This window comes from Penicillium nucicola (genome assembly GCF_028828085.1).
Source record: "Penicillium nucicola strain IBT 29836 chromosome Unknown utg000003l, whole genome shotgun sequence".
Classification (NCBI taxonomy): domain Eukaryota; kingdom Fungi; phylum Ascomycota; class Eurotiomycetes; order Eurotiales; family Aspergillaceae; genus Penicillium; species Penicillium nucicola.
The window spans coordinates 1,214,676-1,241,822 of record NW_026643127.1 but is presented as its reverse complement, the minus strand read 5'-3'; the positions used below and the strand labels follow the sequence as shown (position 1 = coordinate 1,241,822).

General features: G+C 49.8%; 11 protein-coding genes across 11 annotated transcripts; 5 read left to right on the top strand and 6 right to left on the bottom strand.

Moving 5' to 3' along the window:
- Nucleotides 1–1,039: 1,039 nt before the first annotated feature.
- N7511_004040 (uncharacterized protein) lies at nt 1,040–2,101 on the bottom strand (the record flags this gene model as incomplete). The annotated part of the gene is made up of 2 exons (XM_057126465.1): nt 1,040–1,538; nt 1,599–2,101. The coding sequence occupies 2 exons, from the start codon at nt 2,099–2,101 to the stop codon at nt 1,040–1,042; spliced, it is 1,002 nt and encodes a 333-aa protein (XP_056985355.1).
- A 1,314-nt stretch (nt 2,102–3,415) lies between these two features.
- N7511_004039 (Zn(II)2Cys6 transcription factor domain-containing protein) lies at nt 3,416–4,418 on the bottom strand (the record flags this gene model as incomplete). The annotated part of the gene is made up of 3 exons (XM_057126464.1): nt 3,416–4,097; nt 4,163–4,260; nt 4,311–4,418. 3 exons carry the CDS (start codon nt 4,416–4,418, stop codon nt 3,416–3,418), a joined length of 888 nt encoding a protein of 295 aa, XP_056985354.1.
- Nucleotides 4,419–5,999: 1,581 nt separating this feature from the next.
- N7511_004038 (putative RAS small monomeric GTPase) lies at nt 6,000–7,075 on the bottom strand (the record flags this gene model as incomplete). The annotated part of the gene is made up of 3 exons (XM_057126463.1): nt 6,000–6,277; nt 6,307–6,741; nt 7,033–7,075. The coding sequence occupies 3 exons, from the start codon at nt 7,073–7,075 to the stop codon at nt 6,000–6,002; spliced, it is 756 nt and encodes a 251-aa protein (XP_056985353.1).
- Nucleotides 7,076–7,837: 762 nt separating this feature from the next.
- Nucleotides 7,838–10,694, top strand: lreA (uncharacterized protein; the record flags this gene model as incomplete). The annotated part of the gene is made up of 4 exons (XM_057126462.1): nt 7,838–8,531; nt 8,575–8,696; nt 8,747–9,185; nt 9,235–10,694. 4 exons carry the CDS (start codon nt 7,838–7,840, stop codon nt 10,692–10,694), a joined length of 2,715 nt encoding a protein of 904 aa, XP_056985352.1.
- A 461-nt stretch (nt 10,695–11,155) lies between these two features.
- N7511_004036 (uncharacterized protein) lies at nt 11,156–12,292 on the bottom strand (the record flags this gene model as incomplete). The annotated part of the gene is made up of 1 exon (XM_057126461.1): nt 11,156–12,292. One exon carries the CDS (start codon nt 12,290–12,292, stop codon nt 11,156–11,158), a length of 1,137 nt encoding a protein of 378 aa, XP_056985351.1.
- A 223-nt stretch (nt 12,293–12,515) lies between these two features.
- N7511_004035 (rRNA-processing protein UTP22) lies at nt 12,516–15,782 on the bottom strand (the record flags this gene model as incomplete). Its single annotated transcript, XM_057126460.1, has 1 exon — nt 12,516–15,782. One exon carries the CDS (start codon nt 15,780–15,782, stop codon nt 12,516–12,518), a length of 3,267 nt encoding a protein of 1,088 aa, XP_056985350.1.
- A 220-nt stretch (nt 15,783–16,002) lies between these two features.
- On the top strand, nt 16,003–17,994 carry N7511_004034 (cystathionine gamma-synthase; the record flags this gene model as incomplete). Its single annotated transcript, XM_057126459.1, has 5 exons — nt 16,003–16,047; nt 16,116–17,499; nt 17,554–17,737; nt 17,784–17,826; nt 17,875–17,994. The coding sequence occupies 5 exons, from the start codon at nt 16,003–16,005 to the stop codon at nt 17,992–17,994; spliced, it is 1,776 nt and encodes a 591-aa protein (XP_056985349.1).
- A 376-nt stretch (nt 17,995–18,370) lies between these two features.
- N7511_004033 (uncharacterized protein) lies at nt 18,371–19,366 on the bottom strand (the record flags this gene model as incomplete). Its single annotated transcript, XM_057126458.1, has 1 exon — nt 18,371–19,366. The coding sequence occupies one exon, from the start codon at nt 19,364–19,366 to the stop codon at nt 18,371–18,373; it is 996 nt and encodes a 331-aa protein (XP_056985348.1).
- Nucleotides 19,367–19,781: 415 nt separating this feature from the next.
- Nucleotides 19,782–20,378, top strand: N7511_004032 (mitochondrial 54S ribosomal protein mL58; the record flags this gene model as incomplete). The annotated part of the gene is made up of 1 exon (XM_057126457.1): nt 19,782–20,378. One exon carries the CDS (start codon nt 19,782–19,784, stop codon nt 20,376–20,378), a length of 597 nt encoding a protein of 198 aa, XP_056985347.1.
- A 422-nt stretch (nt 20,379–20,800) lies between these two features.
- On the top strand, nt 20,801–22,577 carry N7511_004031 (M20 family dipeptidase; the record flags this gene model as incomplete). The annotated part of the gene is made up of 5 exons (XM_057126456.1): nt 20,801–20,943; nt 20,993–21,024; nt 21,100–21,167; nt 21,226–22,343; nt 22,394–22,577. 5 exons carry the CDS (start codon nt 20,801–20,803, stop codon nt 22,575–22,577), a joined length of 1,545 nt encoding a protein of 514 aa, XP_056985346.1.
- A 445-nt stretch (nt 22,578–23,022) lies between these two features.
- N7511_004030 (DNA repair protein SMC6) lies at nt 23,023–27,041 on the top strand (the record flags this gene model as incomplete). Its single annotated transcript, XM_057126455.1, has 11 exons — nt 23,023–23,100; nt 23,151–24,341; nt 24,393–24,952; nt 25,017–25,110; nt 25,164–25,429; nt 25,486–26,163; nt 26,216–26,318; nt 26,378–26,536; nt 26,600–26,742; nt 26,796–26,844; nt 26,895–27,041. 11 exons carry the CDS (start codon nt 23,023–23,025, stop codon nt 27,039–27,041), a joined length of 3,468 nt encoding a protein of 1,155 aa, XP_056985345.1.
- Between the last annotated feature and the right edge of the window lie 106 nt (nt 27,042–27,147).

The following is a 27,147-nucleotide window of genomic DNA, read 5'->3' as shown; positions in this document are numbered from 1 at the left end:
CCGGCAGGGGAACTGCGGGTCGATAGTAGACAGCTCATGCAGATCCTACGGCACTTTATGTCTTACGGTAAATCGTGGAGTAGTCCTTGAGGCCCGTGTAGATCGCCGACTCCGTAATCTTCGCGAAAGAAGTGTATATATGTGTGTGTGTACCAAATAATACCCAAATAGGAAAGCAGTCGATCCCAGTCCACAAATTCAATGATCATCAACTAGCAATTTCAATAGATCCTCAAATCGCCAAGCATGGACGGATTTTGGACAAGTGCCATACACTGAACATTAACGTTAACGTTAATTCCATTTGGGCCGGAGCTCGGCAATACTGTACGTGTATACCCCCTTCAACCCTGCAGCCCACCAACTAGTCAACATGACTAGTGAGCAGATCCCTGACTCAGACCCAATCCCAATTGGGTCATACAGGTTCAAGAATCCTCCGCCGCCCTATATCCGGGATATATCCGGGGGAGCTAGTACTGTATCCCGGGTGCTGGTGCCGTTCTCCGGAGGGAAATTTACGGCAAACGGCAAACGGCAAACGGGATGTGGCACGAGGTGGATCCGTTGCCGAGGTTTCCTGTTTGGGTATTTTTCGAGAATTCCAGAACGGCTTGGCAAAGGGGTCTGGCTTCGTTATGGTTTGGGTTGGATTGGAAATCGGAGTGATTGATGGGTTGGGGGTCTCTTGGGCCCGATACACATGCTGAAACGAGGTTTGACTTTACTTGATTCGCGATGTTTGGAATTCGTTCCTTACTGGATTGGGTTGGCGGATTATTTGGGGATTTTCTTTTTGGGAAACTGTTTAATTATTTTTCAGACAAGAAAACTTGGATATGTTTACGGGCCGAGAATCGGATCGGGGAAATGTCACGGAACATAACTCGGGATGATTAGATGTCTGGACGGAGCCTCGGAGCCTCGGTGCCTCGGTGCCGAGTCCCAGATCTGATATGGGTTGATGTGTGATCGGCGTTTGTTATGTTTGCCTTTTCTTTTCGCATCCCCACACCAGGACCATGTACAGTAGAGACATCTAAGCCTTCCACGACTTGTACACGTTCTTGCATCCAAAGATCTGACCCTTCTTAAGCAGAACCATGGATCTCCACTCAGGCTCATTGATGGCATTGACGAACCTACTAGGCTCAACACAGAATCCGGCTCCCTCATGGTGAGCCGGGGCACCATTGATCTCGGGCACGTTGATATACTTGCCCGTGTAGAATTGGAACGCGGGCTCAGTGCTGTGAACCTCAAGATGCAGGCCTGTGCTCGCGTTGCTGAACTGCGCCTGGCGGCGCAGCGGCAAGCCACGTGTGTCCAACGGGATCTTCGAGGCGTCCTTTTCCATGACGAAGACATCGTCGATGTGAGCGCCTGTGGCGGTCAGCTCGAAGGGCTTGGTCACATCACGTCCAAATTTGGAAATTCCTCCTGAAGGGATGCCGGTGTCGTCCAGAGGTAGGTAATCATCGGTTGCGAGCTGGGCGGTGGTGCCCGAAACATCGGGGCCAGAGCCGATGTTGAAATAGCTGGATTCTTGTGAGCGGGAGTTGCTAGTTTAAACTTTGGAGGGGTAGGTGAGATCTGACCTGTGGTTGGTGATATTGACAACGGTCTCCTCGCACTCATCACCAATGAACTCCACCTCGTACTCGGCCGTCAGCACGGTCTTGGCGGCGCCGTCATCTTCCTTGCTCGCTGTGTACCATACGCGCACCTCAACAGTGCCAGGATACCCCTCCTCCCCATCCAGACAAAGGTACTTGAACAGTAAGGCGTCACTACCATGGCGCTTGACGTGGTGGGGGCCATCAAAGACACGCTTGCCCCAGCCTTGTTCACCGCCATGCAGCGCATTGGGACCGTTGTTCTTGGTCAGATTGTACTCTCGACCATTCAGATTCTGAATCAGTCCATCCTTGATACGATTGGCGACACGACCAATGGTGGCACCATAATGCGGGGTGTTGTGCTTGACATAATCGTCCTGTGTAGGGAACCCCAGAACAATGTTCTTGTCACCGACACGGAACTCCTGAATGATGGCGCCCAAAGGCAGGAAGGTGAATGAAGCTTGTTCCGGGACAGACATGGTTGACAGTCCCAAGTTAGTGGGGGAAGGCAGGTTCATATTCTCCGGGTCGACATGACGTTGGAACCCCGCAATCTGCGGGATCAAGTTCCATTTAGCATAAATCCGTTGTAAATGGTAGGGAATGGTAGGGATTAGGCTAAACAGGAGCTCAACAGAAGCTCAACAGCAGGCTTGAGCTCTATTAGCCGCGCATGATTATCTCCAAGTCTAAATGTGGAATGTATAATGTGTATCAAACTAAAACGTGACCACATATCATGTGCCTTCACGTGCTCCAGTCTCCGGCCCCGAGCTGCACAGGGGAAATTTCCCAGGTTGCCCCGGGATTGGCACAGTCAGCATCCGGTCGGACAAGACGGGGTTCCGGTGGCCGAACAGACTCGACTTTCTACCCCGAACACCTTTCTACCCCGGAGTGCCAAGGACCTAAGGCTAACTGCCAACCTGCCAATCTGCCAACTTTTGCCAAACCCTCATTATGGGAGAGATTTTAGGCAGCAGATTTCTCGGTGGATCAACAGGTAGACAGGTTTCATGTCAGGGGGTTTGCATGCAGGCTGTGTCGCGGAACCGAATACGACGTATTGATTACGATTCAAATCGATTACACTTCCATCCCGCTATACGAGTTCGATTCAGGGTCGACTGTCAGCACCACCCAATTTTGAACTCCGTATTATGAATCCCAAAAGAAGCAACACATACTCACACACAAACCCTTACATACTGTACACAATGCCACCTCCCAAAGGAACCGGAATATAAAACTCCGTGTATCGGGGAATCGGCACTTCGGCGACTTTTGGTCTGGCAAAGAAATGGCTCAAAATGTCCAAATGCCTCAGTGGGTTCCGCTGAGTCAGACACGATTGATAATCCGTCAGCGCTGCCCAGACAGGTTAAGTTAAGTCCGAACTATATCCGTGGATTAGTCAACCCTAAATCAGCAAACGTTAAAAAAGACAAGGGCTGGGCGTATTAATTGTGGAGCACAATACATATCTAGTATACTGTAAAAGAGCTCGGCACTCAACTCCGGTCCCTGAACAGCTTCTAGAATGTATGGTGTAACAGAACTTCATTAGATTGAAATTAAAGCATGTAGGGTATGACGCCCCCCCGCCTTTTGGAAAACGCCCTCGAAACTCCCATGTCACTGTACAAAACCTCCCCCCAAAGTGCGCCTGAACCGCGGGTAAATAAAAAATCAAACATCCAAAAAAATGGCTCCGGAGAGAAGAGAGAAATGAAACATGTAAATAAAGTTACATGTGTCGTCATACGGCATTAAAGTCGAAAGCCTCAGATCCCTTAGAGAGAGGTGATTTCCGCAGGGTTCGGATTCAAGAACTGGTTGAAGTCGTCGTATTCGTTCTTGGAGTCTATATATGACCCTTGTGACATGCAATTCATCGGCACCTGACGGTTGAACATCGGTGATGATAGCTGGTCGTCAAAGGGCATATGTGAGTAATCGGCGGACATCAGATCCATATCCTCAAAGGGATTGAACCCGTGGTTGGACCACTGTTGATCGAGCGCCAAGGGATTAACGACCCCCATGGGCATCGGCTGCGCAAATTGTGGTGTATTGGGCATCTGGGGCTCCGTCTTGATCGGTGCGCGTGTGGATGGGCTATATGTGGGTGGTGTAGGGGGCATCGTGTGCTGCGAGAAGGCGTCGGAGGAGAACCGTGACCGGGCAGGGGACTGTGGACTATCGGAGCCTCCGTCGGAGGATTCTTGTCGCTGCATGCCTGTGTTGGTGCGCCATAGATCCTGCTGGAGGGCCTCGGGGTGCTCTTCAAAGCGTTCGCCTTTGCTGCTGTCGAGGGCACCGAGGCGCATCAGAAGGTCGTGTGTCAGCGGGTGGCCGTTGGGTTCAAGCTTCAACTGCTCGCCCGGCCAGCCTTCGCCTTCCAGGTTCCGTCGATAAAGTTCTTGGAGGCCGTTGACTAGCCATGTTTGTTGCTGTTCCAGCATTTCCACGTATCTAAGCAAGGCGATGGTTGTTAGTCCGGCTGGGTACCCAAGTATATCGCTTTTGTCTCCGCTCACCCTTTAGGGTACACCTTATCATGTGCCTTCTTTCGTTCCCCAAAGACACAGATGGCGTTATCAGCTCGGCATCGTGAGCACGGACTGGATCCATCACACTATGCAGGTCAGTTTCGGAACGATGGCTCGTCTTTGCTGCATTCCATACCTTGGATTTCTTCAAACGACACCGATCGCACGCCTTGCATACTCTTTTGCGGATTCCCCCATCGGAATGCGAATGCTCCGAGGCTGGTGTTGATTGGCGTGCTGCCATGATATCTGATGTATATGGAGATGGATTGTCGAGCCCACCGGGTAATAGTGACCAGAAGAGTCCAAATTTGGGGGGAGGGTGAATTTTGAGCTTTTTTCCAGCTATAGTTCCAGATCCGGCGAGTAGGAATTGATCGACGTCAATATCAATGATATAATGATGTCGGATGGAAACCAGACTCTTCCAAATAATTAAGTTAAAGAGTAGACGGTTGCAGATAATAATGTCTGGGTCAGCACAGGGGAGCAGTGCATATATAGGGAGTTAAGGACTTAAAAAGAGGGGGGGGGGGGGCCTTCGGATTTACAACTAATTTTTATTACAAGAGTCATGGATTATTGTACATAGACAAGAGTCGAAGCATAAGATCGGATCGAATCATAAACGTGTTCTCCACTCATCTTTTTCTTTTTTTTTTTTCCTTTCTTATTTTTTTGTTCTGTTTTGGGAATTCCGTTCGACGAATTACTCAAAGTGGAGATGACTGGAAGACTCGGCATTTGGTCAGAGTTCGCTAGTCGGAGACGGAGCTTCCTGTTCGGCCTTCGGAGCCTTGCTGACGTATATCCGAACTGGACTACACTTCCGGATACGAAATCATTTCTCGCGTTAGGAGAGAAACAACCTTGGGAGATAAGAAACTATAAATCTATGAATCTATAATATTAAAGTAAATGTCCGAGATATGAGGGTTGGGGCTGATGGGAGGTGAACATGGGCAATGTCCTGGAGACGTAGGATACATTGCATAAGATGGATAATTCTGTGCACGGCGACTCGGCCAGACCCTGCCGAAGGATCTTCCGTCGAACGGAAGAAAAGGAAGAAATGGACGAAATGGACGAAATGGACGAAACGGATAGGAAACGAAAAAAGAACGGCAAAGAAACATCAGCACCAGGGCGTCTGCGCTCTTAGTAGGAGTCGAAAATCGTTGATTCATCACCTGCTTACCAACGAAGCATAATCTGAGTAATCATGCGCCACTGCCAGATCATGACGTTGACCACTCCGAACTTGATCTTCATTAATTCCCCGGATCGGCTTCAAACAGAATGATTCTTCGTCCTTCGTATTCAAGATTGCATCATCTCCAGTATGGTACGGTACTCATGGGAGACCAACGGGTCCTGTTTGGCCCTGTCTCTCGGCTCGCATTCCGGCTTCAATCCCTGCGCGATGCATGACTTCATTGTCCACAAAGCTTGGCGGAGGACCTTACTAGTTCAGGCAATGTGTGAATATGGAAATATGCAGCCGATACCCTTATTGGCTCTCCCAGGACAAGTGCCTGATCCTGCCAGGTAGAGGACGGTGTGGTCTGGAGCCATTCGATCCGTGGAGAACCACTGGTGCCTTGGACCCCCCCCGGAGACACGTTCCGAGTCCATTCGCGCCGAAGGTGGGTTCGGGTTGCTCTCGATATACTTCCATGTCCGACATGCAGTCGATGTTTCGAGGGCAATCGTTGATGTACAGGAGACTTTTATGCACAGTGTGCTAATACACAGGGATATAAACCCAACCCAAAATGATATACAAATACAGATATATAATAGACAATGCTGGCAAGGGAACCGCCTACCGGAAACAACAGAACCCACGTGTTTTTGTTTGTTTTTCTGTCGCCATTGCACTCGATCCCTGATCCTCGCGTGGTTCCGTTGTCTTCCGACATTGGAAGAGTCGCCAAACACGCGTTCGGGTTCGACCCTCAGTCGTGGCATCTACAGTGGTCGGCGGTAACGCCGTCGTGGGTATCGGCTCGGCGCATTGGGGAGGTTGTGGTGTATCTGGTTGACAATGAACTCGACGGGCTTCGATCACGCGACGAACCAGATCTACCACCGTTAGCCTGGCTATGATGGATTGTGACGGTGCGCCTTACGGGAAAATGTCTCCTCGATGTTGACCATTTCACGCGCACTGGTTTCCATGAATCCGCATCCATGTTTGCGCGCATACTCGAGCCCGTCGCGTGAGGTCACCGCGCGATCATCTTTCAGATCGCATTTGTTGCCCGCGAGGATCTTGACCGGCGGGGGCATGCCGACTTGAGTCCCTGGATCCTGGCGGCCGAATTCCTTGCGCAATCGCTCATTGTCCTCCACGCGTTGCTCGGCCTCCATGTTGATCATGTCCATGAAATGGTCCAGTGTTTCGAGACTCGAGGGATTGGTGATATCGTAGACCAGGAGGAATGCATCGGATTTCAACGTAGACGCCGTCCAGAGGCCGCGGTATTCCTCCTGGCCGGCTGTATCGGTGATGGACAGGAAATAGGGGAGACCATCGACATTACGGGTGACAGAGTACGAGTCCTCTGCGATCGATCAGGACGGCACCTCACTGCATCGGGATAGGTAGGGTAGGGGGGAAATGCCATACCAATTGTTGGATCATATCTAAAGATGAGCTATCAGAGGCTTTCTCCTGCAGGGGTAGGGAGGCTCACTCATGGATCCATTGACTACGGACCAGCCGCAGTGTGATTGATGATTTGCCTGATTCCCGATCTGATCAGATCTCGATCGCGCTCCAAACCCAGAGAGGCGGCACCGAATCACGGTATCGGGATATTCCCAGGAATAAGAAGAAGGTTGCTGCAACGTACCGCATCCGCCATCTCCACAGATGGTGATTGAGATCTTGTCCATGGCCACGCTAAGGGGGGAACGTGAAACATTGGCGATTGAAGGAGAGAAGATGAGAAGAACCGGGGAGAGAGAAAGGAAATGAAGAAAAGGGGGCTCCGATAAGGCCGGACCCTTCAATTACTAGTTAGAAGATGATGATCAGTTTAGATCTAGAAAAGTATAGAGAAGTATCGAGTTGATGCTTTCGATTCCCTAGTTGTACTAATACGATCGTTGCCGACTGGAGAGACTCGTGCCGTTGAAGTTGGGCTTTTGTGATAGATCAACTGTGCTTTTGCTTTTGCCTCTTGACACTTTCCCACCTCCGTTTCCCCCCATCTCATCTCATCTCATCTCATCGCATCTTCTATCTAGAGAGAGACTCACTCGTACTTCTATGACAGACTGAACAGACTGACTCCCAACATCTCACGTACAGGCCGCGGGCAGCTCGAATCCACCCCAATTTCATCCCTCAGGGTTTGTGGGTTGCTTATTGGCGCGCATTGCTTCTCCCGGGGTCCACACAAAGTGACAGCGTACTTTTGAGAAGAGGAGAGGCATCTTGTTTTTTTCTCTCCCTCTTCTCTAGAGGATAGTCGATCAAGGTCTTCCAACACATTCAAACAGAGACAGCAACCACTTGGTCTAGTGAGACCAAAACTCAACACGCCACCCCCCCCGCAACACCGCAGTGGAGGCCCCCTCCCAACTTTGGTGTGTGTTGCCCAACCCGGGGCTCTGGAACTCAGTCCGGGCGTTGCATTTAACCCCACGAACGTTATGGCCAACCCTATGAACTTCAACCTGGACTATGATCGAGATGATCGTGTAGGTCGTGATAATTCGGGGGACTCGGGGGATTCGGGAAGCTCAGCACCCCTCGACCCTTCCTACATGTCTTTTCCCACACAGGTCGGCAGTTATGCCTTTAGCGCCATACTACCCCAGGACCCCAATATACCCATGCAGAGTTACGAACGCCCGCCCCAGGATTTAGAAGGACGCATGTCAAATGTCATGCTCGCCTACGACTCGATGCCAGCCCCGGTCTCAATGCCCTCAACCCTGGACCCCAACAGTGCCTATACCTATAGTGTCCCGACCACATATCCAGCGACCACGATGGGCCTCACGCAAATGGAACAGCCACAGTTCCAGCCCGCCTACCAGTCCTTCCCACAATCAACGCCGGTCAATTACTACCCCCATGTCCATTCTCAGGTTCCACAATCGCAGCCACAGGCACAGCCGGCCCCGCTAGCGCACAAGGAACCGTACGACGCAAGCACCGATTCCACAGCCAATTTCGAGGATTCGGATTTCTCAGGCCAGACGAGTGATCGACCGCAGGCGCAAATGATGCTGCAGCCGCGCCCTCAACGGCCACCCCAAGTGCGTCGGCCGCAGCCTGCAGGTTCGTATCGTGCCTCGCAACCGGTCGCGATCCAACCCAAGAAACCCGTACCCGCCAAAGGTAAGTTATACACCCGATACTTGAGCTGTGGGCTCTGGCACAGGGTATACTGACGCGGAGGCACCTCCAGGGGATTTCTCACCGGGGCTGGAAAAGCCCGAGATTGGCAAGACCGAGCACACCGGTATCTACTCGAGTAGTGGATTTGATGTATTGGGTGCTTTGGTCAGTCTTGTTCTTTCGTATGAGTAGCGATATTCGCTAACACAACCTAGGGTCGCGTGGCTATGCGCGCTAATCCCAGAATCAATATCGGCGCAGTCGATCTATCCTGTGCCTTTGTGATGTGTGATATCTTACGAGAGGATCAGCCTATCATCTATGTATCGGATGCTTTTGAACGATTGACAGGCTATCACAAGGACGAGATTGTTGGTCGGAACTGTCGGTTCCTTCAAGGACCCGATGGCAAGATCACCGCTGGTGCGAAGCGGACCTTTGTTGATGGGCAGACAGTCCATCGGCTACGGTCGACCATTGACGATCGCAGTGAGATCCAAGCTAGTATAATTAACTACCGCAAGGGCGGACAGCCGTTCATGAATCTCATCACGATGATCCCTATTCAATGGGACTCGGAGGAGTATCGATATTACGTTGGGTTCCAGGTAGATCTGGTTGAAAAGCCCGATGCTGTCACGAGGAGAAATCCTGGTATGTATACGGTGACCAATGGAGAATTTTTTTGCTCACATACTCGCAGACGGCACTTACAGCATTAATTATCAACGGGACCAACTGCCTCAATATGTAGTCCCACCCCCAGATGCCTACACGACTCGGCCAGACCTCGTGGCGCAATTTGGGCACGATGAAGTATCTGCTATCCTCAATGCAGTCAGCTCATCTGGAAATGAAGTTAGCCGCCACTACTTGGATCGCATTCTGGTTGAGAATACTGATGATGTGATCCACGTGGTTTCATTTAACGGGGAGTTTCTGTATCTCTCGCCGTCTTGCCAGAAAATTCTCGAGTATGATCCCGTCGAGCTGGTTGGCAAGACCTTGTCTACAATTTGCCATCCTAGTGACATTGGTCCCGTCATGCGCGACTTAAGGGCGAGCACAACACCCGCTCCAGTAAGTGTGGTATATCGCATCAGACAAAAGTACCGGGGATACATGTGGTTCGAGAGTCACGGTGCATGGCACATTGACCGGAGTCATGGTCGAAGACATCTTGTCATGACCGGCCGTCCCAGACCCGTCTACGCATTGGATCAAATTGCCCGATTGGGCTCGTCTGCTGCCTTGGCTGAAAACGATATCTGGGCCAAGATTTCTTTGTCCGGTGTCATTCTGTTCGTCACGACCAAGGTGAAGCCAGTCCTCGGTCGCTCGCCCGACGATCTTATTGGAAAGGGCTTGCAGGAGATCATGGAACCCGAGTCTGGTGGCTCTGCCACCATCACAAACGCTCTGGATGCAGCAGCTTGCGGCCAGGGTGCAGGCATGACCACCGTGGCGGGCAGCAACAACGACGTAGAGGAACCCCCCTCTTTCAGACACCAGATGCGACACAAGAAAGGACATGTCCTCTCGGCGCATACAACTATTTACACCGGTGACGCCAGGAAAGGAATCAAACCATCCTTCCTCGTCGCCCAGATTCGATTTGCTCGATCTTTCCCTCCATCCTCCACCGCTGTATCGGCTGCAAATGATGAAAGTCTTGCTAAACTTCCCGGCACTGCACGAAACTCGACGCTCACCGTTGATGACCCCTTGCCGCCCCGCCAATATGGTGCCCTGGGTCAACGGATGCCCGATCTTTCTCACCTGATCGGACTCAATGGTCTGCCAGCCGGCAACCGTGACATCTCACCCACCTACGACCCAGCAACGTTCTTCACAGAACTCAACCCCACCCGCGGCTCAAGCTGGCAGATCGAGCTGCGTGAGCTGGAGAAACAGAACCGCACTTTGGCAGATGAGCTGCAGCGCCTCCTGGCCCGGCGTAAGAAGCGCAAGCGCAAGCAGAGCGCCATCTCCGTCGAAAAGGCGTGCGCCATGTGCAGGACCAAAAATACTCCAGAGTGGCGCCGCGGTCCCAGTGGAAATCGTGATCTTTGTAACAGTTGCGGTCTTCGGTGGGCGAAGCAAGTCCGTGGTCAGGCGCAGGCGCAGGTTGGGACTTCTGTGTCGGCAATTGCGGGTGTTTGAAACGTATGAACCAGTGGAATGCGCGTCTGTCGAAGTGCCGGTTTTGATTTCAAAGCATCGTTTTCTTTTTCTTGGAGAGCTGGTTTCTTGATACCCCCTGTTGACTTGGTCGAAATTGCCACAAGTATTGTCTTCGAGCGAAGTTGGATTGTTACGGTTTCATACGCTTCAAGTTTTGTTTATTTCCTTGATTGTTTGTAAATGTTGCCAATTTGATATCACTGGATTTACTTGAACAATTAAGCATATTCATCCTCAAAGCCGAATGAGATACTTCAAACGCAAACATCGAGTTAACTGATCCTGCATGCTCTATGGGGATCGCCTAGTGGTCTCTGAAAGCAGCGCCATTTCCCCTAGATATCATGTTGAGATTGAAAATAGTTGACATAAATACAAGAGAATCCTCTAGAAACAATTATACTATACAGGCAGAGGTCCTTCAGGCTGCTGGCCCAGATCTACTGTTTTGGGGACTTCAGGCTACCTCTACGAACAAGCAACCACTGCTCCAGCCAGCGTCTTTCGACAGTTTCCGCCTGTTGGCGATCCTTCGCACTGGTAGAAACATCCACTCCACCTCGCTCCTCAACTGCGATCCGAACCTCGGCGGCATTCAAAGCTCGAACACCGCCGCCCACCCGAATCATCTTGTCATCAATGGACAGGTACTCAACATGCCGTGCGAGCCGTGGTCGATAGATCATCCCAGCAAGTAGTGTCCCAGCAGTCCGGTCATGACGCTTGACCAGGCCAAACACAGCAGCTGCACGCATCACAGAGGCAGGGTCAGCGCTTGCCACCCAAGCTGGGTCGGCAAATTGCTTAGCAAGGAGATGCAATTGCCCTTCACTATTAGACTGAAGCAGAATTAGAGAACTGTCCTTGGAGGTAGTCACATGCGCATCCAGCGCAGCTATTTTTCTCTTGGCTGCGCTAACTCGCTCCTTTTCTACCTGCGAGGGAACGCGACATGTAGCTGGAGTAATAGCGGATCCGAATATAGGGATAATCAGTGGCGTGAATTCCCCGCAGACAATTAATATCATTGTGAAGGGGATCATGCGTCGAACATCGCGGGCTGAGCGGCAGACTAGCTGGAATTGTGCCCGTCCCAGTAATGATTCTTTTTGTACGGACGGGGCATCCGCGCGTGAGACTGTCCGTGGAGGTGACACGGGGAGGTATACTGGGAGGCCTAGCTCTTTCCGGAGGGGAATTGAGGCACGGTAGTTCCGGTACACATTCTTCAAGCCTGTCTTGTAGAAAGTAAGGTATGTTCGGCCAATTTCGACAAAGCGTTTAAGTTTGTCCGGCAGTCCAGCGGATGGAGAGATGGGTACTGGGGTGACGATATCGGCGGGAAAGGTGCTGCTGGGAGCATTGACTTCATTTTTGAGAGGGGTTGTGACTATATTGGTAGAAGGAACGGAGGAGGAGGATGGTGACGGAGAGGGTCGGCGCGATTGTTGTCTTGAAGCCGAGGTTGAGAAGAGTTGACTGGACTGTAATTGCAATCGGACTTGATGATGGAATCTGGGGTCAATCCAAGGCTGCAATGAAGCATGCAGGCCTCGACTTCGGGTTAAAGACGCCATTGGGGAGTGAGAAGTGAAAGGAGACAAACCGCGTGAGAGTTGATAGAGTTGATAAGAGATCAATTACGGACACCTCAGGCAGAAATACATAAGCAACAGATACAGACAGATCTTAGGCTTCATAGTCCATTGAATTTACTGAGGGCGCTGAGATCCAGATCAAAATATAGATAGTAATGTATATGCACATATTGCCAATTCTAGCACTAATTAGATAACAAGATTATTTTTCAGCAGCGTCGTGAACTTCAATGGTTTCAATGAGACCATGACCCAATCGAGCGATTTCGTTCAAAATTGCAGGTTGGTTGATCGAAACCTGAGTATTGGAGTCCACTGCTGGGGCTGTTGAGAATGCTGTTTTCAAGTGCCAATCCCGCGACTTCAAAGTCTGGGGATTCCAGATTCCAGCAATGACAGAACAACGCTCGTCCCCGTGGAAAAGCAGGATACTTTGACTGTAACAGGCCTGCACATCTCGAACAAATGACTTCACGGTTGACATCATTCCAGAGCGGGGCTCTGTCAAATTCTTGAATTTGGTCACCGAAGAACGGCCGCCAAACAGCTTTGGGCGGAGATGAATCACAAAGTCGTAGGGGGCAAGGGAGGTATCAAACAGATCAGAGACCTCCATATCGTGTGGCTTGGTCCGCAGCAGATTCACTGCCGCCTTGGCCAAGCTGGAGATCCGTGCTGCCACAACCTTGGAGGGCATCTCATATTGTGTCCAGGTCACACCTTCGGGGTCGACATCGGAGGCCACAAACAGGGCCAGGCTGTTCATCGCAGGGTCAATGTTACGCCAAGCAGTGAAACGAGTGCGAATATTTTCGGTCACTGCTGGGCTCAGCTCTCCACCTAGGTCGACGATGAACGGCTCCTGTTGCCAGTCCCACCGGGATAGGGAATGAAGAGTTCTCAAAAATCCAGTCATGACGCTCGAAGGGCATTCCCAGGGGTTAGGCTGAGTGAATGCTCGCATAGTTAACAATTCAATCAATTCTTCGCTGATTTGGGCATTGAAGAGGTGGGAGTTGAACCACTGTTTGGTGAGACGGATGGTAGGCGACAGCAGAGGGAAGCGAGTACATAAGCTTCGCAATGCCTGAGTCAAACGGGGAGTTTGAACAAACAGCTTCTTGTAAGCGAAGAGGGCATAAGCAGCCTCTTCGCGTTCTCGAGGACTGAGAGACCGATCCTTGAGGTTGCGCTCAAGTAATACCTGCTCTCGGTCATGGTGAATTCTCAGGCGGAACAAGACTCCTGAAGTGTGAGGGATATCCAAGTATGCATTGTTGACCACCTTACTCGATTCATTCTCCAAACCAACACGACAAGAAGAAGCTGCGCCGGATGATTCCAAAGAGTCACCGATCTTGAGGAGGAATGCAACCTTGGTCATCTGAATTGCCGCAAAATCGTCGGGCCAACGGGAAGAACTTTCAAACTGAAGCACAACGTCGGCGGCTCCGTTCGGTCTCAATGCAGTATATCGAAGGAGCGGACTGGCCGGAGCCAAATGACGAACAGTCAATGGAACTTCTTCCATATCACGAATAGATCGCTCTAGATCTTTGAAAGCGTCGTTGACTGACTGGAAAGCAGGGCTAGAGTATGCCAAAATGCCATCACCCGACTTCTTGAGCTGCTGGTCATACTCATCGCCCAGGAACCCGAAATCTTCGGTTGTAAGTTTGAAATGCCGTTGGAGGATATACTCCAAAATCTGATAAATGATAGACTCATCTGATTGATCAGACCATACAAGACTCTCCAAGATGCTGCCGTCTTTGAATCGACGCAGCTCTGATTTCTCACCCCAGAAGGACCGGAATGAGGCGGACTCCTCTTTCTCCTCTGCTGGTGGACCGTGGTCAACAATTCGTCCAACATTGTCAGCATCAAGCAAAAGTCCTACGAACACACCCTGGCTTGATCTTTTGTTTGGCTTGGATTTGACTGGCCACGGATCAATGGAGTGGCTGGTGAGGGAGACAAGTTTTACCCGATCCCCCAAAGCCCTGGAGAGAACCTGCCACAGCGTTGTTTGTTCATGGAGAGCCCGAAGAGTGTCCCCGTTGAAAGACTTGGGGAAAGAGACCAGGCGGTCAAATCTGAGAGCTGGTTCATCGACCTTCAGAATGAAAACTTTGTCGAAATTGTCCTCTCGGCTCTCGTTCAGCATTTTCAAGGTTGTGGTGGCCTCATGGCGTAATGTCGCATAAGACCAAGGACCCATTTTGTAGAGAATGTTCAAGCCACTGCGGCCATCGAAAATGACTGGGACACCGGAAGGAAGTGGGACCTCTTTGCCAAAAAATAGAGGAGAAGTAGTCAAATCTCTGCCAGCCAAAAATTGAATGGTGGCTTTGAAAATTTGGTAACAACTGTATGAAGGCAAGAGGACCGGTTGTCCAGAGGGGCCACCTGCTTCAAACAAGAGAGACAAAAGCGCCGTCCATTCAAAGCCTCCAAAACCTCCATTTTGGAAAGCAGCATGGAAGCCACGTTGCTGCAGCCAAGTGCGACCAAGAATGCATGCGTCACTGAATGATTCGCACTTCTTTGAGGCCGAGTGAACAGACTTGTGATATAGAGAGACGGCAGCATCTGAACGGAGGCTAGCATTGTAGAACGAAGTTGGTTCACCAGGTTCAGAGCTATTGGTAGAAGAACCCTGTCGGATGTTGCTCTTCATAGGGAGTGTTCGCGCGATTGGAAATAATGTAGGATCGATTGCAAGCAGAATTCGAATTGACTTTTGAGACGACTCGGCTTGACGTGGTTCCAACAGGAGCAGGGGACGAAGGCTGTCTCCGTCCTGAGGAGCAAATTTGACATCGAATCCAAGAGCAGCCACGGTCTCTTGAATCCCACCAGCCACGGACGCAATGTAGTAAGCCCTCTTATGAAAGTATCGGAAATTGACATAGTCCTTCTCCTGGAAGAGAGAACTTGGCATGGTCACAGCCAAATCAACGGGGCGCGACTCCAAAGTGCGAGCGCCAGTCTTCAAAGCGAAACTACCTACGACGTTAATGTTCGCTGGTTTCGCATACGACATGGTATACTTGACATCCTTGTGTGGGCGCGGCTCGGGCCATGGGACCACTATACCAGAGGCACGCAGCTCCTTCTCGGCATCGGACACGGATTGCGCAACTTTCTCAGGCACGTTTTCGATGGCGGTCTTGATTTGGTGAAGGGTTTCTTGGAGCTTTGAGACTTGCTTAGTGTAGTTGGGTCTCAATCCCGTAAGCAGTTCATCCATCTGCAGCTTGAAAAAGCTGGATTTGTAGAAGCCACTGGCCATTGCAAGCTCCGCGGAGCGCTCATCTTTCCCTCGGGATGCCTGTCGTTTGGGATTCATTTTGTCGGTCATGTTCGATGTCCGTTTCGCGTCGGTCGAGGAATTAGCGTGAGACGAAGAAGTGCCATTGTCTGGAGAAGGACTAAGCTTCCGTCGCTTAACCGTGTGTGCCGACATCTTGTTGAAGAGTCGAGTGACAGGCAGTTTGTAAACGAACGATTTTTTTTTTGAAGATAACGGGTACGGTAATCTGGTATTGGTATCGTTGCTGACTCATTGGGCGCATCGCCGAAGTCGCAATTGAGTACATCATTTGACTCAAATCTCTCCATTGCTTTTTCTCTCTTTGTTATTTACATATCCAGACTTTCGACATACGTTTGATTGAATCGGGAAAATGTTACAAGCTTTGGGAGGACCTGTACCCCCCAACACTGACCATGTATGTTCCGAACCCCGCGATAGACCCCTCCATGGGCCTCTACTTCAGTACTAAGTCATGTCTACAAGGCCGTCAGTGTCTCGCTGCCAACATGGAGAGCGAATGTGGGCTACGAAGAAGGAGAGGATTGGGTCCTGAGCAAGATGAAGTGTGGCTATCCCCGCTTCTTCGTCCATCCTACTATTCAAAAACTCGCCAACGAAATCATCCGCCGCGTCGGCGACTTGAACCTTGAGGCCGCAACCCTGTTTGCTTCGACTAAGACGGCGCGCATCTGCCAATCCTTTTTGCTTAGCAAAATCCCTGCGGAACAGGCGCACAAAGTCCGCATCGTCAACTTCCTCCCATCCCCGCAGACCGAAGCCGGATCAACTGCAGTAACATCTACCTTGTCCTGTGTCATATATCCAAAGGAATACGCTTCTATTACGAAGCAGGTGTGGCAGCACTCTGGAAATGGTATCTCGAGCCGACGGGGCGAGTTTTGCCTTGGTGCCCTGGAAGATGGATTCTTGGTGGAAGACAAGGGCTCTGCAACAGCGGAGTCGATTTCGCAGCGTCCTTGCAAGGGTCCTCGGAGATACCAGGCTAAGAATGGAGCGAGGAAGGGCTCTATTGGTGACTCACCTCCCAGGGGAACCGAAGATGGCCGGGACTATCCTCAGTTCATTGAGGAGCGATTTGGTCGAAACCTGAGCACCTCTCTCGCCAACCAGGCCAAGCTAGCTGTCCGCAAACGCATCGCAGGTGTCTTGACAGCTGATGTCGAGTTACCGGAAGCTTTAGAGACCACTTCATCGGAAGGCCGTGTCGCCGGCATTTCCGAGGACGATGTTTTCCTCCATCCTTCGGGCATGAGCGCCATTTTCAATGCTCACCAAAACTTGCTGACTACTCGAGGTGAACTGCCGTCAATCTGTTTCGGATTTCCTTACACGGATACGTTAAAGATTCTTCAAAAGTGGGGGCCAGGCTGTGTTTTCTATGGTCACGGCTCCTCAGAAGATCTGGATGATTTGGAATCTCGATTAAAGGCCGGTGAACGCTTTCTTGGACTATTTACTGAAGCACCAGGCAATCCTCTTCTCAGAACACCAGACTTGAAACGCATTCGTGCGCTGGCAAGCCAGTACGATTTTGCTATCGTGGTTGACGAGACCATTAGTAACTTCATCAATATCAATGTTCTTCATCTTGCAGACATTGTCGTCAGCAGTTTGACAAAGATTTTTAGCGGTGACAGCAATGTGATGGGAGGCAGTGCAGTGCTCAATCCTCATGGACAGTACTATGCAGCCCTGAAGAAAACTTATGATCAAGACTTCGAAGACATCTACTGGGCAGAAGATGCCGTCTTCTTGGAGAGAAATAGTCGTGATTTCATGTCTCGTATTGATAAGATCAACTCCACTACTGAGAATATCACAGCTATGCTGAAGGAATCTCCATTAGGTACGCCAAGTCATGATCGATTTCATGTTAATGACTATTCTGACCAAACTACAGTGAAAGATGTGTATTACCCCAAATACAGTCCCACGAAGCCCTTTTACGATGGTCTCCGCAACCCCAACGGTGGCTACGGTGGACTATTCTCTGTCACTTTCCACTCAACGGATGAGGCGATTGCGTTTTATGACACCTTGGAGGTCTTGAAGGGTCCCAGCCTCGGTACCAATTTCACATTGAGGTGAGTGAGCTTGAGCTTGTTTAAAAAAGTCTTACTGATCTTTTAGTTCTCCATATGTTCTGCTAGCCCATTACGGTGAATTGGACTGGGTATGTACCACCTCAACTGTTTGTCGGCATTTTCTAACATGCATATAGGTGAGATCTTTCAACGTGGATCCTGATTTGGTCAGAGTAAGTGTTGGACTAGAGGAGGTGCCAGATCTACGCGCTAGGGTACAGCGAGCTCTGGACGCCGTGCAAAAAGTTCAAAAATAAAATGAGACAACCTGGAAGTAATCTGGCTTGTTTTATTTTCTCAGATATCAGAACAACAGAATTGTGATCATTCGTCTCCAGTGACTCCATGCACCATGGCCAAAGCCCAACAGGACCAGGTGTCGATCAATGAAAACATACAGCCTTCAGAGATCTTGGGATGCGACGAGGGGGTCATTTTACATGATAAGTAGAATATTAACCGTATCTTATTTTGAATATACGAAGTTTCAGGAAGAAAAGTCGGGATCCTACGAGTCCTTGATATTGCATTCCATTCGCGACGGTGTTCCAGCCCCATCGTCCCTGACTGCCCAGTTAAATGCCAAACATCTCAAAGTGGAAAATGAGTGGATGTATATGAGAGGCCGCTGTGTTAAGATGTGCGATCGGAGACTTCATCGATCCCTACAGTACTCACGGCCTGGCTTGCCACACCACCCAAATCACCACTACCAGTTCTTCTCAGAGCCTGTCGCATGGTCTCAACGTTGAGATCGCCACCAAAACTGGAAGAGACCGGGCTCTGAGCAGAATTGAGAGTAGGCAATCGATTGGGAGGCATGTCAAGGCCTGTAAATGAGGTCGCAAGGCTTGTTGGCGGAGAAGAGTTAAATCCATGCGAAGAAGAGGGAGACCGCAATGGGGACGGTGATCGATTAATCCCTCGCTCACGGACTGGGAAACTGGTATGACCTTCGTTTGTTTCTGCGTGTTCGGCATTGACGACGTCTGCAAAGGAGATAAAGCTCAATCGACGCACATCGGTGGTGTCGAGCGCTCCATAGCTTGAGGAGACATCTTCCATATCAGATAAATGATGGGTATCAATCGTCGAAGACGACATTGATTGCTCTGCAGATGGAACACCCGCTGGCTGGTGAAGACTATGGGTCACGATCTCAACCGAGTCTGGATCAAGGTGGTCATCTGTGATGGCAGCCGAGGAAGCTTCAAGGACAGGAGGTATATAATTCTCTGTGCGAATATGCGCGGGTATCGATGGTGAAGCTTGTGCTGATATTATATCTTCCTGTACGCTTCGTTCAAATATCTGAGAGGCGGGAGAATGCAAGCGGGGTGGCAGTTGTGATGAGCTCTCAGGAGAGGAAGGGTGCCTCATAAATCTCGTGTCCTGGTTTGGTGTTCGCAAGACTTCAGATGAGCTCACGGGCGAAAAGCTACCTCCTATGTCCTTATCCGTCTCAGATGTGGTATACCCCAGGTCGGGTTGTTTGTCTTTCATTTGACTCCAGGATAGAGCGGCAGGCTTCGGGGCCCGTCCACTCCTTGAGTCCGATACATTCTGATCTGATGCTGCAGGAGATTGCGAGAACCGGCGCAAGTCCATAGAATCCGTAGAGTCCGACATGGCGATATGAACTGTCAAACCTCCATGACCAAGAAGGTGTAAAGTTAGTGAGACTATAAAATAGATGATGACATGGGGATGAAGACCAGGTGATCAATTCCCCAACGGTCGGGAATACATTGACGTACTTTGGTATCTTTGGTATCTTTGGTATCTTTGCGGTATTGAGTATGTTTAATACCCGGTATTTGGGAGTTGGTATTGTCTAGGTCCAGGGGGGTCACGAGACCAGGGGAAAAAAGTTCGGGCTTGGGTTTGAGATGCGAACACGTCCATCCTGGTCCAACTACCGCCAGCTCGACTTCCTTCTCACCTCGTATGTCAATGTTGACAATATCCAATGTCAAATTGTGGACTTGACTAATTCTTGTACTCCTTCATCTAGTTCCTGACCAATTGGCTCATGTTTGGGACCATGGCGACCTCTATTGCCGCGGCGAAGCGGCCGTTCCTCACGCTTCCATTTCTTCTACCCTCTCTGTCAGATTCGCTGGCACTCGGATTTCGCCGAAATCAATCTTCATACCGACGAACAAAGCAACGCCTACGTGTGAAGCCCGATGCTTCCTTCGACCATGCTCACCAGGGTCGTGATCACATTATCCACAACCCGCCATCAAGCGCTCCATCCGTCTATCACACCCCATCCAAGTTCCTGCCGGCCGATGATATTCGCAGAGCGTCTAGTCCTACTGTTGTGACTACCAACGCTGAAGATCTTACCGGCGTCTACAAACACATGCCCGAGAAGAAATATCACCTCACCCCTTCAGACGTCGAAGAAATCCGCAATCTCCGATTGAATGATCCCATGACTTGGAGCCGAAACAAGCTCGCCAAACGGTTTGATTGCTCGCCCGTTTTCATTGCCATGGTCTGTCAGGCTAGTCCAGAGAAAAGGGAGATCCAAGCCCGGATTCTGGAGGCCGTGCAATCACGATGGGGTCCTAAGCGTCGCATGGCCCGGGAGGACCGACAGTTGAGACGGGAGGCCTGGGGGCGAGATGCATAGTGTGCCCGCCGCAGGTCGCGGCTTTCTTTATGCATGACCCACTGGCTGTAAGTCTTGAGAGATGTCAGGCCCCATAGACAGGAAAATGGGGACCCTGGACTTTGTAAAGAAAACCCATGTATTCTATCTAGTATTCGAGCTATGTAGCATTTGTTGTATTCCATACCATTTTTGTTTTTTCTTATGCCAATGACTGTCCCACGCGAATATCGCCATGTCCAAGGCCTGTATACTAGACAAAATCCCAAGATATACCACCAGCATCAATATCATTATGAATCTGACTACTTCGCTTGGGCAAAGTGGAACTGTCAAATCTAGCTCCAAATCATCCAAGCTGTGATAGGGTGAATAGATTACGTGATAAGAAGTCTTTCGCGACTTTGGACTCTTCCCCCGGTTACTTCAGGGCAAAGACGGACATGCCCCTCTTTCCCCTCCGTCGCGTTCCATTCGCAAAATTCGCTTTCTCTCGCTTCTCTCCAAGGCTTCCCTCTCGTCGTTCCTACTACGGGTACATCAGTGATTCCAAAATGGCGCCGCAGTTGGAGCCTTTTTTCAAGCAGTAAGTTAAGCTATCGAGCCTGCTTCTTCAGACACTGATTTTTCTTCAGAGTGGACGACTCGTCTAACGCCTTTATTGATCGTACGTTACTTTGATTGTCAACTGCCAATCCTCGCCAATCCCTGCAAGGTCCTCAATAGGCTGATTACTGTCCAGGTCTGCGAAAAGCCGTTGCTATCCCATCGGTCTCTGCGCAAGATGAGAACCGAAAGGATGTCTTCCGTGTAAGTAAGGCTCGATTTTCCAGATTGGTACCCTCTTCTGATATTTTTGTTGCAAAAGATGGCCCAGTTCCTTGCCGATGAGCTTGAGGCTCTCGGAGCCGAGGTCGAACAGCGTCCATTGGGCAAGCAGCCCGGCAAGGAGCATCTCGAGCTTCCCCCCGTGGTAGTTGCGAGATATGGTAACGATAAGAACAAGCGCACCATTCTCGTCTACGGACATTATGATGTGCAGCCTGCTCTCAAGGAAGACGGCTGGGCCACTGAGCCGTTCGAATTGACCATTGACGAGAAAGACCGCATGTACGGCCGTGGTTCCACCGATGACAAGGGTCCCGTTCTTGGATGGCTTAACGTGATTGATGCGCACCGAAAGGCTGGCATTGAATTCCCCGTCAACTTGCTCTGCTGCTTTGAGGGCATGGAGGAGTACGGATCCGAGGGTCTAGATGACTTCATTCAAGCCGAGAGCAAGAAGTTCTTCAAGGACGCGGATGCTGTTTGTATTTCTGATAACTACTGGCTCGGTACCGAGAAGCCTTGCTTGACCTACGGTCTGCGCGGATGCAACTACTACTCTGTCAGCGTGTCAGGTCCCGCCCAGGACCTGCACAGTGGTGTCTTTGGTGGCTCCGCCCACGAGCCCATGACCGATCTGGTCAACGTTCTGTCTAAGCTTGTTGATTCTCAAGGCAACATCCTGATCCCGGGTCTCATGGACCTTGTGGCTCCTCTTTCAGAGGATGAGAAGACTCTTTATGGAAACATCAGTTACACTATGGATAACCTCCACGAATCATTGGGCAGTGAGACTGGAATCCACCCGACCAAAGAGCGCACTCTCATGGCTAGATGGAGATACCCCTCTCTGTCTATTCACGGTGTCGAGGGTGCTTACTCTGCTCCCGGTGCCAAGACAGTCATTCCCGCCAAGGTCATTGGTAAATTCTCCATTCGCACCGTTCCAAACATGGAGAGTGCCGACGTCAACAAGCTTGTCTTTGACCATGTCAAGGCCGAGTTTGCCAAACTGAACAGCAAGAACACTCTGGACGTGTGGCTGCAGCACGATGGTAAGTGGTGGGTCGCCAGCCCGAAGCACTGGAACTTCTCCGCTGCTGGCAAGGCTGTTCAGCAGGTCTTCGGCGTTGAGCCTGATATGACTCGCGAGGGTGGAAGGTAAGATTCACCATCCGTCAAATTTCGAAATTGTCGCTAATAGTTGATAGCATTCCTGTCACATTGACCTTCGAGCAAGCCACTGGCAAGAATGTCTTGCTTCTCCCTATGGGAAGCTCGACTGATGCTGCTCACTCCGTTAATGAGAAGCTTGACAAGAGAAACTACATTGAGGGAACCAAGCTGCTAGGAGCCTATTTGCACTATGTTGCCGAGGAGCCTACTTCATCATAAGACTTTACTGCTGTTCTTTCATCAACATGCGGTAGAGATCCGCTCTTTCAGCTTCTTGGCTAACCATACTGATAATAAATCTGTTCAGACATGGTACCATGATGATTCTCGGAATAATTATTAACACTGAAATTGGTCTAACAATTCCCTATATCCTAAATATATCACAAATCCAAGGCTTGCTCGACTATATTTTTTATCTAAGTTGAATAGAAAGGAGACTTAGAACTCGTATCGTGTATTTTTGTTTAGTTCCATCTGCGAGATCCCTCGGGCTCTTGGAGGGCTCCAGGGCTAACAATTTGCTTACTAAGAACCACCTGCGACGCGATTTGCGCGACGCGACTATCAGCACCTCTTTGTATCTTTTATCACTGTCGACCTAACGGTAAATCTTCGATCATGTGCTAGCTACTGAATCTGCTGGCATCTTCGGTCTTTTCAAATGCCGTCCCTTAAGCGCTTGCAGGTGCCCGCCCACTCCGACGATGCCTCCGATCTATCCACCATGAGTTCGCCTTCGGTAAGATTTTTGCAATGCAATCAATAACGGTATGCTAATACGATTGACAGAGGAAACGGCCACGAATGTCTGATTCGCCAGACTCCGAAGACGACGAACCCCCGCAAGAATCGCATCTCTCCGTCAACGACGACGCGCTTCTCGGTGATGAGGATGAGCTAGAATTTCGCCAGACTCAGATTATCCAAGAGAAATATGCCCATCTTGTTGAAGAAGCCAACGTACCCGCTGAACATGGAATACTGGAGCGCGTCGAATGTTACAACTTCATGTGCCATGATCATTTCAACGTGGAGTTGGGCCCTCTGATCAACTTCATCGTGGGCAAGAATGGTAGCGGCAAGAGTGCCATTCTGACCGCCATAACTTTATGTCTCGGTGGAAAAGCTTCTGCCACCAACCGAGGACAAAGCCTGAAAAACTTCATCAAGGAGGGTAAAGATAATGGCACAATCATTGTTCGCATCAAAAACCAAGGTGACGGCGCCTACATGTCTGATGACTATGGCAAATCTATCATCGTCGAACGCCATTTTTCCAAAAATGGTTCCAGCGGATTCAAGATAAAGGCAGAAAATGGGCGCATAGTTTCCACTAAAAAAGCTGAGTTGGACGCCATAACAGACTATTTTTCCTTGCAGATCGACAATCCCATGAACGTACTTTCTCAGGATATGGCTCGCCAATTCCTCAGCACCTCAAGCCCAGCTGAGAAATACAAGTTCTTCGTCAAAGGTGTGCAGCTTGAACAACTTGATCAGGATTATCGTTTGATCGAGGAATCTGTCGATCAGATTGAAGAGAAACTCAAAACGACTATGCAGGATATCCGTGTACTTGAAACTCGGAAGGATGCAGCGAAGAAGAAGCTACAGATATCTGATCAGCACGATTCTCTGAGAGCCCGTATTAGGAACTTCCGGAGTCAAATGGTCTGGGCTCAGGTCGAGGAGCAAGAACAAGTCAGTATCAATACTCCCTCATTTCCAGCTCTACTGTCTGACAAGCCTCAGATGCAAGCCTCACTAACCGAAGAAATTGCGAAAGCGGATGACATGATTCTTCGCGCTGAATCTGAACTTGTTTCGTTCGATGATGCCTTCCAAGCCATCGAGACAGAACGTGAAACCGCTGCTGAATATTCATGGCGAGCCGCAGCGGCATTGGAAGAAGCAACAGGCGAAAAGGAAAAGATCAAGGAAAAACTGGAGGCGGAGATGAACAGACGGCATGATTTACAGGTAAAGTCTCAAGCTTTGTCTAGTTCGACTGCTTTCTAACTCTCTTTTTAGGCCGAGCAGCGTCAAATCAGGGAATATCTAAGAGGAGCAGAGTCTAGAATCCAGGAAACGCAGCAAAAGGTTCACGAAGAGAATCAGCGTCTCGCCGACGTCAGCGGCGGGGGTTATGCACGAAAGCAAGAGGCGTGTGAACAGGCCGTCAACGACGCCGCTGCCGCTCAAACGGAATACAATGAGCATCGTTCAGGTGCAAGCCGTCTACTGGAAGACGTCGAAAGGTCTGAAAAGGACCTTGAAGCAACTAAAGGACCGATTGATGACAAGAAAGCGGAACTTGAACAAGCAGAGAACCGGTTGAGAACACTCACCCGGGAAGGTGGAGCAAGACAATCCGGATTCCATCCCAAGATGCCAGACCTGCTCAAGGCCATTGAACAAGAACAGACATTCGAATTTCGACCTGTTGGTCCAATCGGTCATCACATTACACTGCTACAGCCAAAATGGTCCTCCATCTTGGAGAGTTCGTTCGGTGGTACACTTTCCAGTTTTATAGTAACTTCCAAAAGAGACATGAACATTCTGTCCAACATCATGCGACGAGTAGGTTGGTAAGTACATTTGTAAAGCGAAAGTCTTTTTCAAAGGCTTAACAGCTAACACCACACATTATAGTATCTCGCCAGTGTTCATTGGTACTGGGGGGCATTTGGATACCTCAGCGCATGAACCAGATCCTCAATACGACACCGCTTTGAGAATCCTTCAGGTAAGCTGATGTTGTACTATCAAAGATGGCTATCACCGCTGACAATTTAATAGATTGACAACGAATTAGTTCGGAAACAGCTGATCATCAACCATGGCGTTGAGCAAATGCTGCTAATTGCAAAGCTAGACGAAGCCTCCTCCGTACTCTTCGACGGGGCACGTCCGAAGAACGTGAAACGCTGTTACTCCATTGATGAGAGAGATAGACGTCGTGGAATACACCTGTCCTACAGCCGAGCCGGTGAACCGAGTCAAGCTCCAGTGTCGATGTACAGCAATCACCCGCGCATGAAATCAGATCTGGCTTCACAAATCAGGTACGAACTTAGAAATACTGGGACGTAAGTTTTGAGTCGCTCTGGCCGCTAACTAGCTTTTTTTTCTCATCTGAAAGTGTACAACGTGATGTTGTTAATGACCTCAAACGTCAGCTAAACGACCTTCAACAAGAAATGGTCTCTGTTCGCTCGCGTCTTAATACCTCCAAACAGTCATATGTAAGACATGGAAGAAGAGAGAAAGAACTCCAGATCTCTATGCAACGCAAGGAAGACTACGCCGAAGAACTCAGGGACACCCTCGATAAAGAAAATGCAGAAGATGGGCGCATTGATGCGCTCAATTCTGCTCTCAAGGAAGCGGAAGATGAGAAGCAACTGAATGAAGGTTCATACAAAGACAGTGAGACTGCCATGGCGGCCATTATGCAGACACTCAAAGAAATCAGGCGCGAATTGTCCGCCAAAGATTCTGAGCTTGGAACCCTGCAACAAAAATTGCGAGTTGCCGAAAGCGAGCACACACTCGTTAACTCGAAGAAAAGCAAGATTCTCAGTGATAAAAACGCAGCCATCGCCAATATTGAAAATGAGAAGCGAGAAAGGGCGACTATTCACGGCAGAAGAGAGCAGGTCGCAGCGCGCATTATCGACTACAACGAGAAGGCAAGCTTGGTCTCCTCTCGAGTTTCTGTGGACGAGGGAGAAACTCCAGAGAGTCTTGATCGAAAGCTTGACCGGCTGATCCGAGATCTGGAGCGCTACAGTTCGGAGTATGTATCTTTCTTATGCCTCTTTGATCTGGTCTAACAATCAAAATTCTAGGCTGGGGGCTTCCCGAGAAGAGATTGCTACTGAAGCAGAAAGAACCGAGGCAGCTTATTCACGAGCTAGAAAGCAGGTCCAGGAACTATCGACGCTGGCTCAGGTATATTTTATCCTTTTCACAGTTCTGACAATTGCTCTTGTTCTAACCTCATACAACAGATATTCAAAGATACCCTTGGTAACCGTAAAAAGCGGTGGGAAATCTTCCGGTCTCATATTTCGTCTCGAGCTAAAGCTCAATTCACCTACTTGCTGAGTGAACGAAGCTTCCGTGGTCGGCTTCTGGCTGACCATAGTGAAAAACGCCTGGATCTACAGGTAAGGACATCACCCCCAGAGGTCCAGCCTGTCAAATTGACTAATCGCCACCACTTCTTTTAGGTTGAGCCCGATATCACCAAAGATGACAGCACTGGACGAGGTGCGAAGACGCTCTCCGGTGGCGAAAAGTCATTTTCGCAAGTGTGTCTTTTGTTGGCGCTCTGGGAAGCCATGGGTTCCCCTATTCGTTGCCTTGATGAATTGTACGTTCAAACCCCGATTTTTCTTGGGATTTCTTATTAACCTCGGTCAATAGCGATGTATACATGGATCATATCAACCGGAAAATGGCCATTGACATGCTTGTAAGTCCCACAACTCTCCCCAAAATATAATATGCTGATCCTCTGTGAAGATGATTGCCGCCAGACGGTCCATAGGGCGACAGTTCATTTTAATCACACCTGGCTCGAAAACCGATATCACTATTTCCCCTGATGTAAGGGTTAAAGAGTTGGCAGAGCCAGAACGTGGACAAACGTCTTTATCATTCCGGCGTTAGTCTTCCAGGTTCTGTCGCAGCTTTCTCTCTTGAATTGCCGTCTGTTGTTGTTTTTTTTTGGTCTTTTTTTGCAGCGAAATACCCTTGAACAATTCAATCCCATAAT